Source organism: Panthera onca, chromosome B2, assembly GCF_046562875.1.
Source record: "Panthera onca isolate mPanOnc1 chromosome B2, mPanOnc1 haplotype 2, whole genome shotgun sequence".
NCBI lineage: Eukaryota > Metazoa > Chordata > Mammalia > Carnivora > Felidae > Panthera > Panthera onca.
In genome coordinates, this window is record NC_138343.1 from 21,863,250 (window position 1) to 21,878,831 (window position 15,582).

Consider the following 15,582-nt stretch of genomic DNA (forward strand, 5'->3'; position numbering starts at 1 on the left):
AATAGAAATAATGATGGTAGGCATGCTTGCCTCATTTTTATATTTAAAGGAAATGCTTCCAATGTTTCACCATTAAATGTGATGTTCACTGTAGGTCTGTGTTTTAGGTGTGCTTTAGGATTGTAGTGTAGGTGTAAAATTCAGATAGCTGATTCTTAAAGTTCAAGCTAGTGTTCTTTTTTGTAAAACAAATCCGCTTACCTTAGTCAATTTATATATATTAGGACCTCTGATATATTTGTAATTATTTCTCATTTACATGTGGATTTTCTTAATGCCCTGATCCTTCCATGCTACTTTGTCTCCTTCATTCTGACATTCTTTTGGATTGATTGGAGTGTTTTTTTTTCTTTTACGAGTTTGAAAGTAATATACTATATGGCTAGTTTTTAAATAGTTGCCCTTGAATTTCTAACATGAACATTTCACTTAATAAAGCTTAAAATTAAATATTAGCTTTTTTTCCTTTTTACTTTTACTCTTGGCATTATTTATTTATTTTATTGTGGTGAAAACCACATATTAGATTTATCATTTATCATTTAGATTTATTACATTTAATCATCTTCAAGCACACAGTTCAGTAGTGTTAAGTATATTCACATTGTTGTACTACCATAGGACAACAGAACTTTTTCATTTTGCAAAAGTAAACGTGGTCTTTACTCTCTGCCTGATAAATACAAGGATAAGGACATCAGAATGCTTTATGGCATCACCAGCCCCCTCCTCCATGTGCTATTATTTGTGCTGAATTATGGCTTTGTTGTAGGCAGCCTCTAATACCGCCCCCCAGTGGACCCTGCTCCTAATTCAAGCCCTTGTGTGAAGCTCTCCCCTGAGAGACCCAGTGACTTGCTTCTAAGCAGTAGAGCATCGCGAATGTGTTGGGAAGTTGCTTCTGAAATTAGGCTACAAAAAAATCTGCCTCTCTTGCCCTCTCTTACTCTCTTGCTTGGAGCCCTTGCTCTGTGGGAGCACAGCGCCATGTTGTGAGATGCCCACGTGGCAAGCAACTGATGCCTCTGGCCAACAGCCACTGAGGACCTGAATCCAGCTAACAGCCATGTGAGTGAGCTTGGAGTGACCTTCTGGGGCCTGACTCTAGCCACACTCATATGAGTTTGGGAACAGATCTTCTCTCAGTCAAGCCTTGAGACGGCTGCAGTCCAGACCAACACCTTGATCAGCCTTTTAAGACACCCTGTGTCAGAGACACCCAGTGAAACCATGCCTAAACTCCTGCAGAGAAAACCTGAGACAGTAATGTCTGTTGTTCAAAGCTGCTAAGTTTTAGACTAATTTGTGATGCAACAATGGAAAACAAATATATTCCCTTTTCAAACTAGACATAATTATCATCCTTATATACTCATCACTTATTTGAATTTGCCAACTCTTTTCTTGATAGTCCATCTTGCATATCTGAACTTACTTCTTTTTTTAAAAGTATTTTTAGTATTTCTTTTTTTTTTAAGTTTGTTTATTTATTTTGAGAGAGACAGAGACAGTGTGAGCGGAGGAGGGGCAGAGAGAGAGAGGGAGAGAAAGAATCCCAAGCAGGCTCTGTGCCACCAGCAGAGATCCCAATGTGGGGCTCATACCCACGAACTGAGATGACCTGAGCTGAAACCAAATGTTACACACTTAACTGACTGAGCCACCTAGGTGCCCCTCCAAACTTACTTCTGAGAGATCATTGTGTTTCTTTCTGAAGTATCCCTTGGAAAGTTCCTTTACTGAGTCTTTTGGGGGAAATTCTAGATTTTGTTTGTTCAAAAAACATCTGAAATTTAATTTCTAGACTTGGGGTTTCCTGGATCATGAAGGTAATATACATTTGGACCCAGGCCTATAGGCTCTCTGGTCTGTAGCTACTAATTCTAAGGGAACACTTATTATTCCAGAGGCCAGGTAAGTTAGATAAGTTTCCTTGTCTTCCATATTTGCCAAATCATTTTTTTTCTTACCCACTTTTAAGATTGTGGATGTAATTTTTTGAAAGACTGAGCTTCATGGAGGGGTCAATTTTCCATCTTGTACAGCATAGGACTGTGTTGCCAGACTCCCACACAGCTACTGAAGCCTGAGTTCTAGTTCCTGGAGACAAATTTTCTGAGGGCGGATATGGCTTCAGTGTTGGCTTTCCTCTGCTTTTAGGCTTTCTCTTTGTTTTAGTTCCTAAAGACCTCCTCTATTTTCTTGTAAGATCAGTTATGCATTAAAAATCAGGACACTTGATACTTGCTTGTAATCCTGTGCTTTGTTCAACCACTGGCTCAAATAAACCAAGAGCCACTGGCGATTTTTCTTCAGGTCTTTTTTTGTTTGTTTTTTAATGAATATATTCACATGAGAATTGCTCTTCAATTTAGCAAAAACCAAAGCCAAATGTGAGGTAGAAGGCTATTGTTCACCGTGGAAAAATTATATTCCTGCCCACTCTCCACACTACTTGTATCCCAAACAACTCAGTGTAAGTCAGGCTAGAAATTAGAGTGTCTGGGGAAACTGAGGCTCCTCGTACTTCCCTTTTGGAATAACCTCCACCTCAGATTCGGACCCAAGCCAGTCAACCCCAGTGGAGTGGGGGCAGAAGGATTTAGGCATTTGGGAATTTGCCTAATGGCTGAAGTTGGCTGCACTGAGGAAGCTTTTCTACATGTGGAGAAAAGAACAGAAGAAGCAGGCAGCTTGGCATGAAGCATTAGGGCTTTAGGGTCCCAAGTGACCTGTCATATTTTCATCAGGTGTCCCCTGTCCTGGTTATTTGTTTACTAACTGTGATTAGATTACCTAACAAGGTTCACATCACAGTGCAAGGCATCTCTATTAGAAACATGTTCTTGCTTTTACTGCTTTATGAAACCATGTCATTTCTAGGTAAGGTCTGCAATCAGAGTACATTTATGGAGCCGTTGGTCTTCTCGATATTATAAATGAGCCCCCATAGGTTTTCTGTACATACAAAGGCTCTTGTTTTATAGGAGCTTGGACAAGAAAAGATATGGACAAATTGCATTAAGAGAAGGGCTGCATAGGAAGAGGATGTTTTGCACTTTGAGGTTATTGGTATAAAAGAGAGGTTCTGATCTTGCTGCGTGTGGTATCTTTTTTTTTTTTTATAAGTTTATTTATTTATTTTGAGAGAAAGAGACAGAGGGTATGAGCAGGGGAGGGGCAGAGACAGAGGGAGAGAGACAGAATCCCAAGCTGTCTCTGCACTGGCAGCCTAGAGCCCAGTGCAGGGCTCAAACCCACGAACTGTGAGATCATGACCTGAGCTGAAATCCAGGGTGGGACGCTTAACTGACTGAGCCACCCAGGCACCCCTGTATGTGGTATCTTTGACCTGAAGTTGGATGAGCTCACCCATCATGGTTTTCAGGCTAAAAGAGGAAGCAGAGCTGACCTGGGAGGTCCCGTTGGGTTCAACTGTCATGCAGTTTTGTGGCTGTGGTTAGGACACATTGCCTCTCTGGCTCAAGTTGCTCTGAACAAGGAGGCACTTGGTATTGAAGCCCTGAGGTTCTTTCTGGCCAGAATATTTACAATTCTGTGTGAGGTTCCAGTCTACCCTGAGCCTGTGGAAAGGGGTGGTAGAATTCTGACTCCTCTCTATGTGTCGTTCTCTCCATTCTTGTGGAGAAATAGATGGTCATGTGACATCCATGACCATAACAGGTGCCATGAGGCAATATGTCAGAAACTGATCCTTGGCCCCACAGAGCAGTAGAGCTGCACCAGGAACCTTACCCTATGCATCTTTCTCCTCAATTTGTTGCTATCCTACCACTGTGAACTACAATGGCTACATTGGCCACAGAACTATAAACAGATGGCAAGGAAGTGCTAGTGTGGCCTGTCCTTCTCATCCCTGACTGAGAGGCATTAGGGTGGGAGGACACCACTGGGAACTTCCTCCCTGCTGGTTGGGGAACCACAATCAGCAATTCCAGACAGTAGCTGGAAAGAGGCAGCAAAGACAGTGACTATCGTTTTGAGCTCTTGAAGACCTCATCTCTCATGACTCTATCTTTGAGAATGACTTAACAAGCATGTCTGGGAGCTGCAGCCCTAACAATAGCAGGAAGGAAGTCAGGTCACATCCCAAGGACTAGATGCGCACGTAGCCTCATTCTTAGTTATTTGGAGGTGCAGAATGTTTCTACCCCTATGGACAGACCACAGAGAACAAAACACTTTTCTCTCCCTTTGGAAGTAGGTAAGAGTAAGGACCAAGAGTTATGACTGAGCCAGAAAAAAAATGGGACAGTAGGATTGATGAACTTGAGGGGTCTCATATAAAATTTGGATAGAGAGCCAGACAACAACAGCAATCAAATTGGCACCAGCATTCACACAGAAGATAGAAGTAGAAAGACAATTCAGTGTATGTTCTGAGATGATGTGTCAGCTAACTGCTGTGCAGATTAGTCTCACCTGTACAGACAGAACCCATCATTTCTTCTATACAACCCTTCTAATTGTACATTTGACATTACCACGAAGTTTCCTGCAATGCTGACAGCCCAGGTTAATGTATAATAATGCTAGGACAGTAACAGCACAATGACCCTGCGAAACACGAACCATTTGAGGAAAAAGCACTAGGATACAGGGAACTTTGTGCAAAGAAAGGCCTTAGGGTCTTCAGGACACAATAGGTCAAGTTTAAGTAAAGAGAGCTTGCTGACCAGCCATCAAACCCAGAATCAATTGACTGGTAACTCAGAACCTGTGTCCTTGGCTAGTCTGAGGTCATAGTCTTTATCTTTGGTCTGGGACATCCCAGACACCTAGGAAGATACTGAACTAAGTATGGCTATAACCCCAGGAAGGTGTAAGAATACAGGTACGAATAAATATCAGTGTAACCATATTAGAGACATAAATGTAAACCCATGTTACCAATATTTGAAAAATACTGTAGTTTAAGAAAAAAGGGTAGTAAGTGGAAACATCATTGTGGTAATTTGTATCTGCTTTGCCTGTTTTTAAAGATTTTAAAGCATTTAAGGAAATCTGTTGTATTAGGTTAAATGTTCAAGATAATTCTATTAATAAATGGGTGACCAATGTATGCATGTCTGCAATAAAATTAGTGTTTAACTTACAAAATTCTGACTTAATTGTCCAAGTAGTATTTAATTGCTTAAGGGATTTTATTATATGGTGTAGGAAGATTGAATTGAGCATGGAAACATACGGAGGACCCTTGAATAGGAAAGATCCCAGCTATGGGAAAAGATTCTAATAGCTAACAGGCAGAGGGAACCCTGATCATTCTGTTGTGGATTTCTCCACAGCAGGATCTGGCACAGTTCCCACCTGGCCATAAGGGGATACACCAGGCTTCAAATAGTGGTGCCCATTGGCAGCTCTTCTTCGACTGTTAATTGTGCTTGGAAGCAGCATTTTCCAGGCTGAGGATATTTTCTTCCTCCTCCTAGCCATTGGGTTGGTCACCACTCACTTCTGTCCTGAAGGCAGAGAGGCATGGAGGGAACTGGTACAGAATTTCAAGAAGGGACACACAATGATACCTTCTTGGATCCCACAAGGAGGCTGGCAGATGTGACTTGCACACTGCCTGCTGTGCATGAATCATCCCTTGACTGCACCCAGATGGATGGTCAAATAATTGTTTCTGGTGGACCCCAGAGAACCCCTTCCAATGCTTGGTTGGCTCCTCTAGGGTCCCAGAACAGAGCTACTGTACAGGGGCCTGGTATATCACTTTACAAGGTATCCCAGAAAGATACCAAACACCAACTCACATGACACAGAGTTCCTGGGTGGATCATCTTTCCCTTTCCATTAAAATACCAGCCCTGTTGTTTGGGTTTTAGAAGGAAGCATCTGCCCCCGCATATGTGTGACCAACATTGCTCCTGCATTGCGCCTTCCAGCTTGTTCTTATCAGCATTGCAGAGGACTCTGCTGGGCTCGGTACTCCTTCATCATTGGGAGCCTGGTGCCTGTCAGCCTCTGCCAGGTTCTGCAGCTGCATAATTTGGGGCTGGAAAGGGGCTCTTTCACCTTCACCTTCTTTGGCCTGGAGCAAGCAAGCTGCTTTGGTCCCCTGTGCTCCCTCTACCCGTAGTCCTGAGTTTGAAGCCTTGCCCGGGACCTTGCACTGGGGGCAGCTTGGGGGAATATATGGTTTATGTTGTTGTTTGCACAAAAATAGCCACAGGGCTCAACAACATCCTTCCCCCCATCTCTGCCCCTTCAAAGATTCTCCTCCAAAACATGAACAAGGCTGCTTATCACTATTTTGCTTGAGAATGGGAAGAGCAGTGAACAGCACCCTAGAAGACATTTCCTGCCTGTGCAGAAGAGCCTCTTAGACTCACAGGCTCTTGGCCTTTTCCCCTCTTTAAGTCCTCATTCACTAATGGACTCAGGATCTCTTTTGAAAAGTGCTTGGGAGAATTAATGCTGCCTTGGAAGTCTGGCTCTAACAACCTCACAGAAATGGGGAGGAGCTCAGTGGCTTGGTAGCCGGAACCCACCTACACAGTTTGCTCTGGTCCAGCTCCTGTTCACAGTAAACTTTTTCTTGTTCCCATGTTTAATAATATATATTAATATATATAACATAATATATAACATATATATTTTATTTTAACTTAATATGCATATTCTAGTACATATATTTATTTACATAATATATATTATATATATTTATAAATTTATATATTCATTTTAATTTATGATATATTATGTATTATTTATATATATTATTTTAATATATATAATATATTACAAATATATACATTTTAAAAAAAATTGCATATTTAAAAAATTTTTTTAAGTTTATTTATTTTTGACAGAGAGTGTGAGCATGAGCTGGGGAGGGGTAGAGAGAGAGAGGGAGACACAGAATTTGAAGCAGGCTCCAGGCTCCGAGCTGTCAGCACAGAGCCTGACGCATGGCTCAAACTCACAAACTGCAAGATCATGACCAGGGCTGAAGTCAGACGCTTAACCGACTGAGCCACCCAGGCACCCCAAATAATTGTATATTTTAAAATCAGCTTTCTGCCTTTAAATTTGAGCAGTAAGGCCTTGCTATGCTCCCAGAAGCTAGCTGTTTAATCTTGCATGCCCACTTATCCCTTTAAAATGGCATCATTGTCTCCCTGGCTGTTTGTCTACTTTTCTCTAATTGTACAATATTTATATCCCTATTAATCTAGGAACATAAACTAAGGGAGAAATGGCTTTCTGTGTGCAATATTTTAAAGTACTGTTAAGTGACTATGAGCCTGTGATATTTTCCAATATTATTATTCTTTTAATTGTGTTCCTTCTTTTGTGTTGTTTTATGCTTCATTTATTTCAGAATTATTAGGCTTTGAGGAAAGCAGATTTTTCCCCCCACTCCCTTTCCTTCCAGGGCAGTTTTAAAATAATTTTTCTACAAACACTTTACCAACATGCCCTCCTCTGCAGCCAGGTCATTTGGAGTTTACCCTTTATCTTGGAGAAGATGTCGCCAGCATTGCTTCGCATTTTTAAAATCTGATTAATTGTCCTCTTTGACTATCTTGATGGATTATTCAGATGCACGTGACCTGATTTTGACTTTGAAATTAAAGATTTTTTTGGAGGTCAGATAAAGTGCCTGCCCTACTGTAAACTCCAGCAGCATGCAAAACCTATTTAGGCAGAAATGGACAAAGCTGATTGCCTTCAAGGAGAGAAGAGTATGTGTTGATTAAGTGTGAAGCATGGTGACCAGTCACCCTAGAACCTCCCAGGTGACTGGCCCAGATCCCCTAGGGGCCACCCACACCGTTAACTTACTGCTGTAGATGAGGTTCCCCCTGCCCTGCTCTCCCCACTCACCAACTTCTCCACACTGAAAACTGCTGTCAGGTGCAGAGGAAATAGGGTTTCCCTATAAAATAAGCAAGCCAACTGCAAAGGAGGGCTATGATCAAAAAATTTGCTATTCTTACTGACAAGAGAATGGCCTTCCATTTGCTTGTCTTAAAAATTTGGTAGATGTTATTTCCAAACACCTTGCAACAAAAAAGAACTTGATACACGTGGCTGAAAAATGTAGATGTGAGTGTTCCTTCTCTTCTACGACTCTTACGGGTCTCTGATGGATACTTGGGAAGAGCCAAACTAGTCCAGCTCTGAATGCATGCAGAGAGGGGGAGGCTGGTGTAGGTAGAGATGGAACAATCCTTGAATCAGAAGACAAGTCTTTCTCCTCTTCCTCTTCCTCCTTCCTTTCTCGTTCACTTCCTCCTCCCTTCCTCCTCATACTCTTCCTCCTTCTTTTGCTAGTGTAAGGTTTTAACCTCCTCACCCAAAGACTTGGTCTTTGAGCTGCCTCTTCTCCCTGTCCCTATCCTACATCTTTGGGATCAGATGGCATAGGTTGTGCCATATTGGAATTCCATGATAAGGCTTTGAATCACTGGGCATGGAGTCAGACACTTAGGGTTGTATCATGACTCAGTATGTTACTAGATAAGATAGTTAATATGTAGGTGCTTCAATTTCTCTACCTGGAAAATGGAGACAAACATCTTATATACCTCATAGGACTCTTCATAAGGATTGAATGAGACCTTATAAATGGAGGGACTTTATAGATTATAAAACACTACGGAAAATCAGATTATTATGGAAATGATGATTCTCTCAAAGGTATCATGACTTCCTGCATTCATGGTGGTTTTGTGTCAAGATTACTTGGCCACATAGCCTCTCTATGGCTAAAATTATCCAGAAGATGCAGAACTTGAGGCTCTGAACTGGTGAAGAGTTTGAAAGATTCTTTCCTAACCTTGACCAGGGAACAGGAACGTTTTTCTATAAAGAGCCAAACAGTTAATATTTCAGGATCTGTGCCCATACAGTCACTATCACACTACTTATGGGAGAAGCCATAGACAAGGCGTAAACACATGAGCATGACTGTGTTCTAATAAAACTTTATGGAGACAGAAATTTGAATTTCATATAATTTTCACATGTCACAAATATTATTATTCTTTTGAATCTTCTAGCCATCTGAAAATGTAAAAACAATTCTTCGTTCACAGGCCATATAAAACCAGGCAGCATGTAGGGGTGCCTGGGTGGCTTCAGTGGGTTGAGCATCCCACTTCAGCTCAGGTCATGATCTTAAAGTTTGTGAGTGTGAGCCCCACATCAGGCTCTGTGCTGACAGCTCAGAGCCTGGAGCCTGCTTTGCATTCTGTGTGCGTCTCTCTCTCTCTGCTCCTTCCCTGCTCACACGCTCTCTCTCTCTCTCAAAAATAAATAAAGATTAAAAAAATTAAAAAAACAAAAACAAAAAACCAGGCAGCATGTAGGATTTAGTGTGTAGACTTCACTTGCCAACTGCTGCCCTAGACTCATCCCAGGAGCCACTTGCATGGCCAGGTTGACTGTGAGTATCAAACATATCAAAAGGGAGACATGAAGTCATTTAGGCAATGTATCATAGGTCTCTTACTTTTTATGATCCTCTTCTCTGCCTGTTTGATGTCAAAGCATCTTACAGCATGTTAAAGTCTGTTAAAGGACAACCCCGAGGTTCACACTCAAGGCCCTTGCCAAAAGATACAACCTAGACCTCTGCTTGCCAACCCTTATCAAAAAACCCAAAATAGCAGCAACAACAATGGCAACACTATTTATGGGTGGCTGCCTGGAGCACATGTGGCTCATCCATTCCTCTAGGTAGTCTAACTTTCCCTTGAGCAATTCAGACCTGCAAGTGCTTACATTTATGGAAGTTTCTACTGCAGCCCTTTGCAAAATTAACCCTGATTTGCATTTTTGTGATGAGCCCTTGTTTCCCACTGAAGCGCACCATGAGAAACAGTGGATGGGAGTCACATCTGTCCAGGGAGAGATTCCTCTCAGAGCTCATCCCAGTATCAGGAAAATGTAGACAGCTCCTTAAAAACTGGTTTTATTTTGCAAACAATGTAATCTCCTCATTTGATTTGGCTTCAAGGAAGCTCATAGTCAAATATACCTATACTGACTGTAAAATATCTTACAAGCCATCAGCAGCAAAGATTTATTGAAGCGCATAGTATGTACTAAGCACTTTGTATGTGGTGCTTTTTACTTAATCCTCACATAGCCTTTGAGAGGTAGGTAAAATTATTATCCCTATTGTCATGGGCTGAATGATGGCTCCCAAAGATACCCATGTCCTAATCCCCAGAACATGCAAATGCTGCCTAATGTGGCAAAAGGGAATTTACAGGTGTGATTAAATCTCCTTGAGACAGGAAGATAATGCTAATCCCAGTGTCCTAAAAAGGAGGCAGAGGGAAATCTTGCATAGATGAAAGCAATGTGACAACAAGATGTTACAGCAAGATGCGACACTGTTGGCTTTGAAGATGGAGGAAGGGGCTATGATTCAAGGAATGCAGCTGTAGAAGCTGGAAAAGACAAAGAAAGAGATCTCCCCTGGAGTTTCCAAAGGAGCGTGGCCCTTGACTAAGTGAAGTTGGCTTTGGACTTCTAACCTCTGGAACACTAAAAGAATATATGTATGTCATTTTGAGCCAGAAAGTGGTAACCATTAGTGCATCCATAGGAAACTCGTACTCCACTTTGCAATCAAGGACAGGAGGCAGAGAGTATTGCCCAAGGGGTGGAATGAGGTTTCCTGATCCCAGACCCCCATATTTTATCTTGGACATTGCCTCGTCTGTTGTATGTGTCCTGACCTCTCCTGGATTTATTATTCCCCTCCTGCCCCCCTCCTGATTCTCCCACTACCTCCATCCTCCAATCCTGTGGACTTTTGCAATCCACCTGATGCCATGGTGTGATAGAAGCAGCATATAAATAAATACATCAGTGGACATTTGTGGCATGTGAATGGAGTGAAGTCCCTGGGCTTTTGCTAGCTGTGGAGATTGTCTTATGATTTAACAAAAGAAAGGTCCCCAGCTGCTTCTCTTCCTCCTTCTGCTTTTGTAAAGACTGCCACTCTTTTCTTTACTATAGCATAAACAGTTGGACAGAGCAGGACTTCTGCTTTTTCAGAAAATCGTGCTCACTTCCTAATCAGTATTCAGAGCCCAGTAACTGCTTGGGAGCTTCTTTCTTTCTCCCAAAGGATTTTTGTCTTATTTAGAACAGTGTCCAGCCTAAAAGCTCTCCCTCCCACTAAAATTATAAAACAAAAACAAGGAAAATAATGAAGCACTAAACTCAGAAAACAGTAGATCCTTTATTTTTGTAGGATGACATCCCCACATCTGTGTGAATGTAGGGATTCTAGAAGCCCTGATATGCACTGAGGATGTCTGGATACCAGGGTTGGATACAGGGTCACAACACGTGGCCTTTGCTCTATGTTAACAATGTGAACGTCTTGGGGGTGAGGGGGCTGCCCTGTTATGAATCTAGCAGCTAAAGGGAGGAATATTTCCATCTGGGAGGGGTATGTGACCATTCAGTGCCTGAGAGCTCAATGGCTCTCAAGAGATGAGGCAGGACCCACCTTTGGAGAAGCCCCCAGGGCATTGCTTTCTTTTCTGCTGATCCTAAAGTATACCAAGAATCTTTCTGAAGTCGAGGCTGTTGATATGATACTAGTTTAGACTTTTATCATTTCTTTCCTGGGTTATTGATTCTATAGCCTACATATCCTGGCTGTGGCCTCAAACAGCTTTCAATCTAACATCCATGCTCCAACCCATTCCCCAAGGAAATCTTTCCAAAATGCAATCTCCTCATTGCCGAAGGGATGCAGCTCCACCATGTCTCTTGTATTAGGGTTCTCCTGTTTCTCTGGAGAAATATCTATATCTATCTATATCATCTATATCATCTATATCTATATCTATATCTATATCTATATCTATATCATCTATATCTATATCTATAAAATAGAAAAAGAATTATCATAAGGTGTTGACTCACATGATTATGGAGGCTGAGAAGCCCCATGATCTGCCATTTGCAAACCAGAGACCCAGGAAGGCTGGTGGTGTCTGAAGGCCTGAGAGAGAGGCAGAAAGCCAGAAGAGCTACATGCAGGAGGTCCAAGTCCCAGCTGACAGTCAGGCTGAGAGAGTGAGTCCTTCCTTCCTCCACCTTTTGTTTCTGTTCAGGCCTTCAACAGACTGGACAGTGCCCACTCATGCTGGGGAGGGTGATCTGCTTTTCTCAGGCCACTGATTCTGGTGCTAATCTCCCCTAGACATACTCTCACAGTCATACCCTGAAAGTGTTTAATCAGTTCCCTGGGTGTCCTATGGCCCAGGCAAGGTGACACATGAAATTCACCATCACTCTTGGGCTCTGCCCACATTCCCTACCTCATTTCTCATCCTCTCTTGTGTTCCAGTCCTTCTGCAGTCCCCTGAACTCTGCCTGCTGGCATCTCCCTGCTGTCACACACGTGCCAGAGTTATCCTTCCTACCCCTTACCTCTACCCCGCCTGCCTTCAGGTAGCAGGAGATTAAAGCATACCAGAGTCAGCCAGGCCTGGGATCAACTCATTTTAATTCCACAGATATTGACTTCATGCCTTCTCTGTGCCCCCAAGATGTAATTCTGCCACTATTACCTGTGTGTCCTTGGAAGAGTCACCTGGCATTTCTAACTCTCACTTACACATCTGTAAAATATTAATGTGTAGGAAAAACTTAGCATGGTGCCTGGCACGTGTAAACCTTCCAAGGACATAAGGTGTTATAATTGCCATTTTTATCATGCTTTGAGGCTGAGGTCAAGCTTGATGACCCTTTCCCTGGTAGGTTAAGATCCTCAACCTCACCCTCTCCAACTACCATGACCCCGGTGCATGACGCACGCCTCTATTCTGGCGCTTCCCATAGAGCATTTCCCCTATTGTTTAGTTGTCTGATCTTCTCACTACCCTTTTATGAGAACTGTGTCTCTTTCATTCTTTTTCCCTGAGTGACCAGAGCAAGACTTGTGCCGACATTTGTTGACTCCATTGAGTAGCTACCCATAGGGAGGAGTTATCCCCAGAGGCGGGTGATATGCTTTTTTTTCTTTTCCTGGTGCATCCACTTCTCTTGCCTTTCTTGGCAATGACTTGAAAGGCTGTGCCAGGCTTGGCTGCCGGCTGCAGGCTGGTCTGGGGGAGGGATCAGCCATGGCAACCTTTTATGGGAGGATGAATTAGAAAAACAAATTCCGAGCAGCCCATTCATCTCAAGGCTCTCTTCTTATCCTGCACCTACAATGCATACATGCCAGCAGAAAGCATCTCATTCCCATGGGAAGAGCAAGAGTAATGAGATCAAGTCCTATAGCACTGAGCCATTCATTGTCTTTTACACTAGAAAAAAAAATGTTTTTGTGTATTTCAATGTTCAATGTTCCTTCTTTTTAAAAGAGTGAAGTCAAGTTGGACAAATGGTCCTGGAGGCCAGCCTGACCATCCCAACCTCTCCAAGGAAACTCCTGAGGTGGCAATTGTAGGATCAGCTATCTGCTCAAATGCAACATCTCCACTACTCCCCAGCTTATCATGGGGCCAATTTAAATACTTAAAGGGCATCTTTTTTCTAACTCCTCCAATCAGAACTGCCTTTTGCTTCCTGTCTACCTCCAAAGTGTCATATTTCATACTGGCATACTTTTCCATGAACCTGTCCCTCTAATGTTCATTCAAGGTGTGATCCTGAGGCTGAGTTCATTTTTCCCACTCAGGCCCCCTTTGTGGACTGAATTGTTCCCTGCTCCCCACCTGCCAATTCATATGTTGAAATCCTAACTCTTGGTACCTTAGAATGCGATTTTATTTGAAGATGGGGTCTTTAAAGAGGTGATTAAGGTTAAATGAAGTCCTGTGGGTGGGCCCCAATCCAATAGGATTGGTGTCTTTATAAGACAAGAAGGTACAGAGGAAAGACCACGTGAGGACATTGGGAGAAGATGACCATCTGCCAGCCAAAGAGAGAAGCCTCAGGAGAAACTGACCATGTTGACACCTTGACCTGGGACTTCCAGCCAAAGAGCTGTGAGAAAATAAATATCTGTTGTTTAAGACCCAGTCTGTGGTACTCTGCTCCAAAGTGTTGGTTCTGACTCTGACTGCAGCAGCTCCCTGCATTCTATTGATTAGATTGTGTTTTTTGTTAGCAAAGACATATGTCCCACTGGGGTAATAACCATGGCTCATTCTCATTGGTTATGTCTGGCTCTGGACAAAACCCTGGCATTGAGAGATCAGGTAAGTGTTGAATTCATGAGCAACACTGCTCTGGAGTGTCATACAAAGGGCAGGAATCTACTCTTTGGGCATATGCGATCTTTTCACTCAATTTGCAAACTAAATAAAATGGAAAGATAGCCCAGGTATACAGTTTGGGGTGGTGGTGACTATTGTAAGGACTTTTTATTTTTTTATATTAAAAAAAAATCTTTAATGTGTATTTATTTTTGAGAGAGGGAGGGAGGGAGAGAGAGAGAGAGAGAGAGAGAGAGAGAAAGAGAAAGGGAGCACAAGTTGGGGAGGGGCAGAGAGAGAGAGAGACACACACACAGAATCCGAAGCAGGCTCCAGGCTCTGAGCTAACAGCACAAAGCCCAATGTGGGGCTTGAACCCACCAACTGTGAGATTATGACCTGAACCAAAGTGGCACACTTAACCAACTGAGCCACCCAGGTGCCCTGAAAACATCTTTTCTTAATTTTGAGCTGATGGGGTGTCAGGATTTGGTAGACTCCTTAGTCATTTTCGTTGTTTTCTGGCTCTGCAGTATTAATGAACTGCTCCATTTAGACTCAAGGCCTTTTTCATGTCCTTTTCGTGGCTCTCTTTGGGCTGTTTCCTACTCACACCTCCCACCCCTCCTTCCCCCAAGGGCTCTCGAATCACCTTGCAGACCCACTTCAAGTGGAGAAAGTGTTTAGCCCCTGGGCCCCTCATCCTTTCCCCACCTCAACTAAGCACTTCAGTGGCCCCCTCCATGGGCCTTCATTTTCCCATAAACACAAACAATGATGTTTTGAAAGACCTTACCACAACTCTGGTAGAACACTTCCAAGTTTCCATCCCGGCAGACCGTGTGTGGGGGCCAGGCTTTGCCGTTGCTGCTGGGAGATATCAGAGTCCAGATAAGGAGGAGGACCACCGTGACACCCTCCATGAGAGACCTTGCGTGTGACCCACAGAAAACTAGCAGTCCCAACGCAAAGGGTCTTCCGGGTCCTCTCTGTCCTTTCACTACAGGAGTGAATGTTCAGTTTCACTTCTCATATTTTATTCTCCCAAGGAACCACTGTGAGATGCATTTGAATACTGTTCCCCCAGGACCTTTGACACTTGAATGAGCACGGTGAGGATAGCTTGTGTCTAAGGTAGCCTGGATGTTGATGTTCCACTTTCACGGGAAGGAGCCAGCAAGTGATGCATGACCTTATGCCATGGTCCCCCTCCAAACAGCCCCCTTAGAGTCCTGCACCCCTAGGTGGAGTGGTGAACTCAGGAAAGCAACACCACAGTACCCCCATGTCTCCATAGGCTCCTATGTGGGCTGTGGACCAGGGGCCTGGCGGGGGTGCCAGCAGGCAGCATTTGGCTTTTGGAGGGCTA

The 15,582-nt window shown here is 43.1% G+C and overlaps 1 protein-coding gene across 3 annotated transcripts in view; it reads right to left on the bottom strand.

The window, feature by feature from the left end:
• The window catches only part of LY86 (lymphocyte antigen 86), a 69,016-nt gene extending 53,792 nt beyond the window's left edge, over positions 1-15,224 (bottom strand). For 2 of the 3 annotated variants that reach the window (XR_009604830.2, XM_060614879.2), the window contains exon 1: positions 15,010-15,224. Coding sequence is in view for 2 of the 3 variants with exons in the window: in XM_060614879.2 (XP_060470862.1) it covers positions 15,010-15,136 (127 nt within the window). In the remaining variant the exon portion in view is untranslated. The remainder of the gene's footprint in view (positions 1-15,009) is intronic. The other variant, XM_060614878.3, reaches the window with a different exon arrangement.
• Between the last annotated feature and the right edge of the window lie 358 nt (positions 15,225-15,582).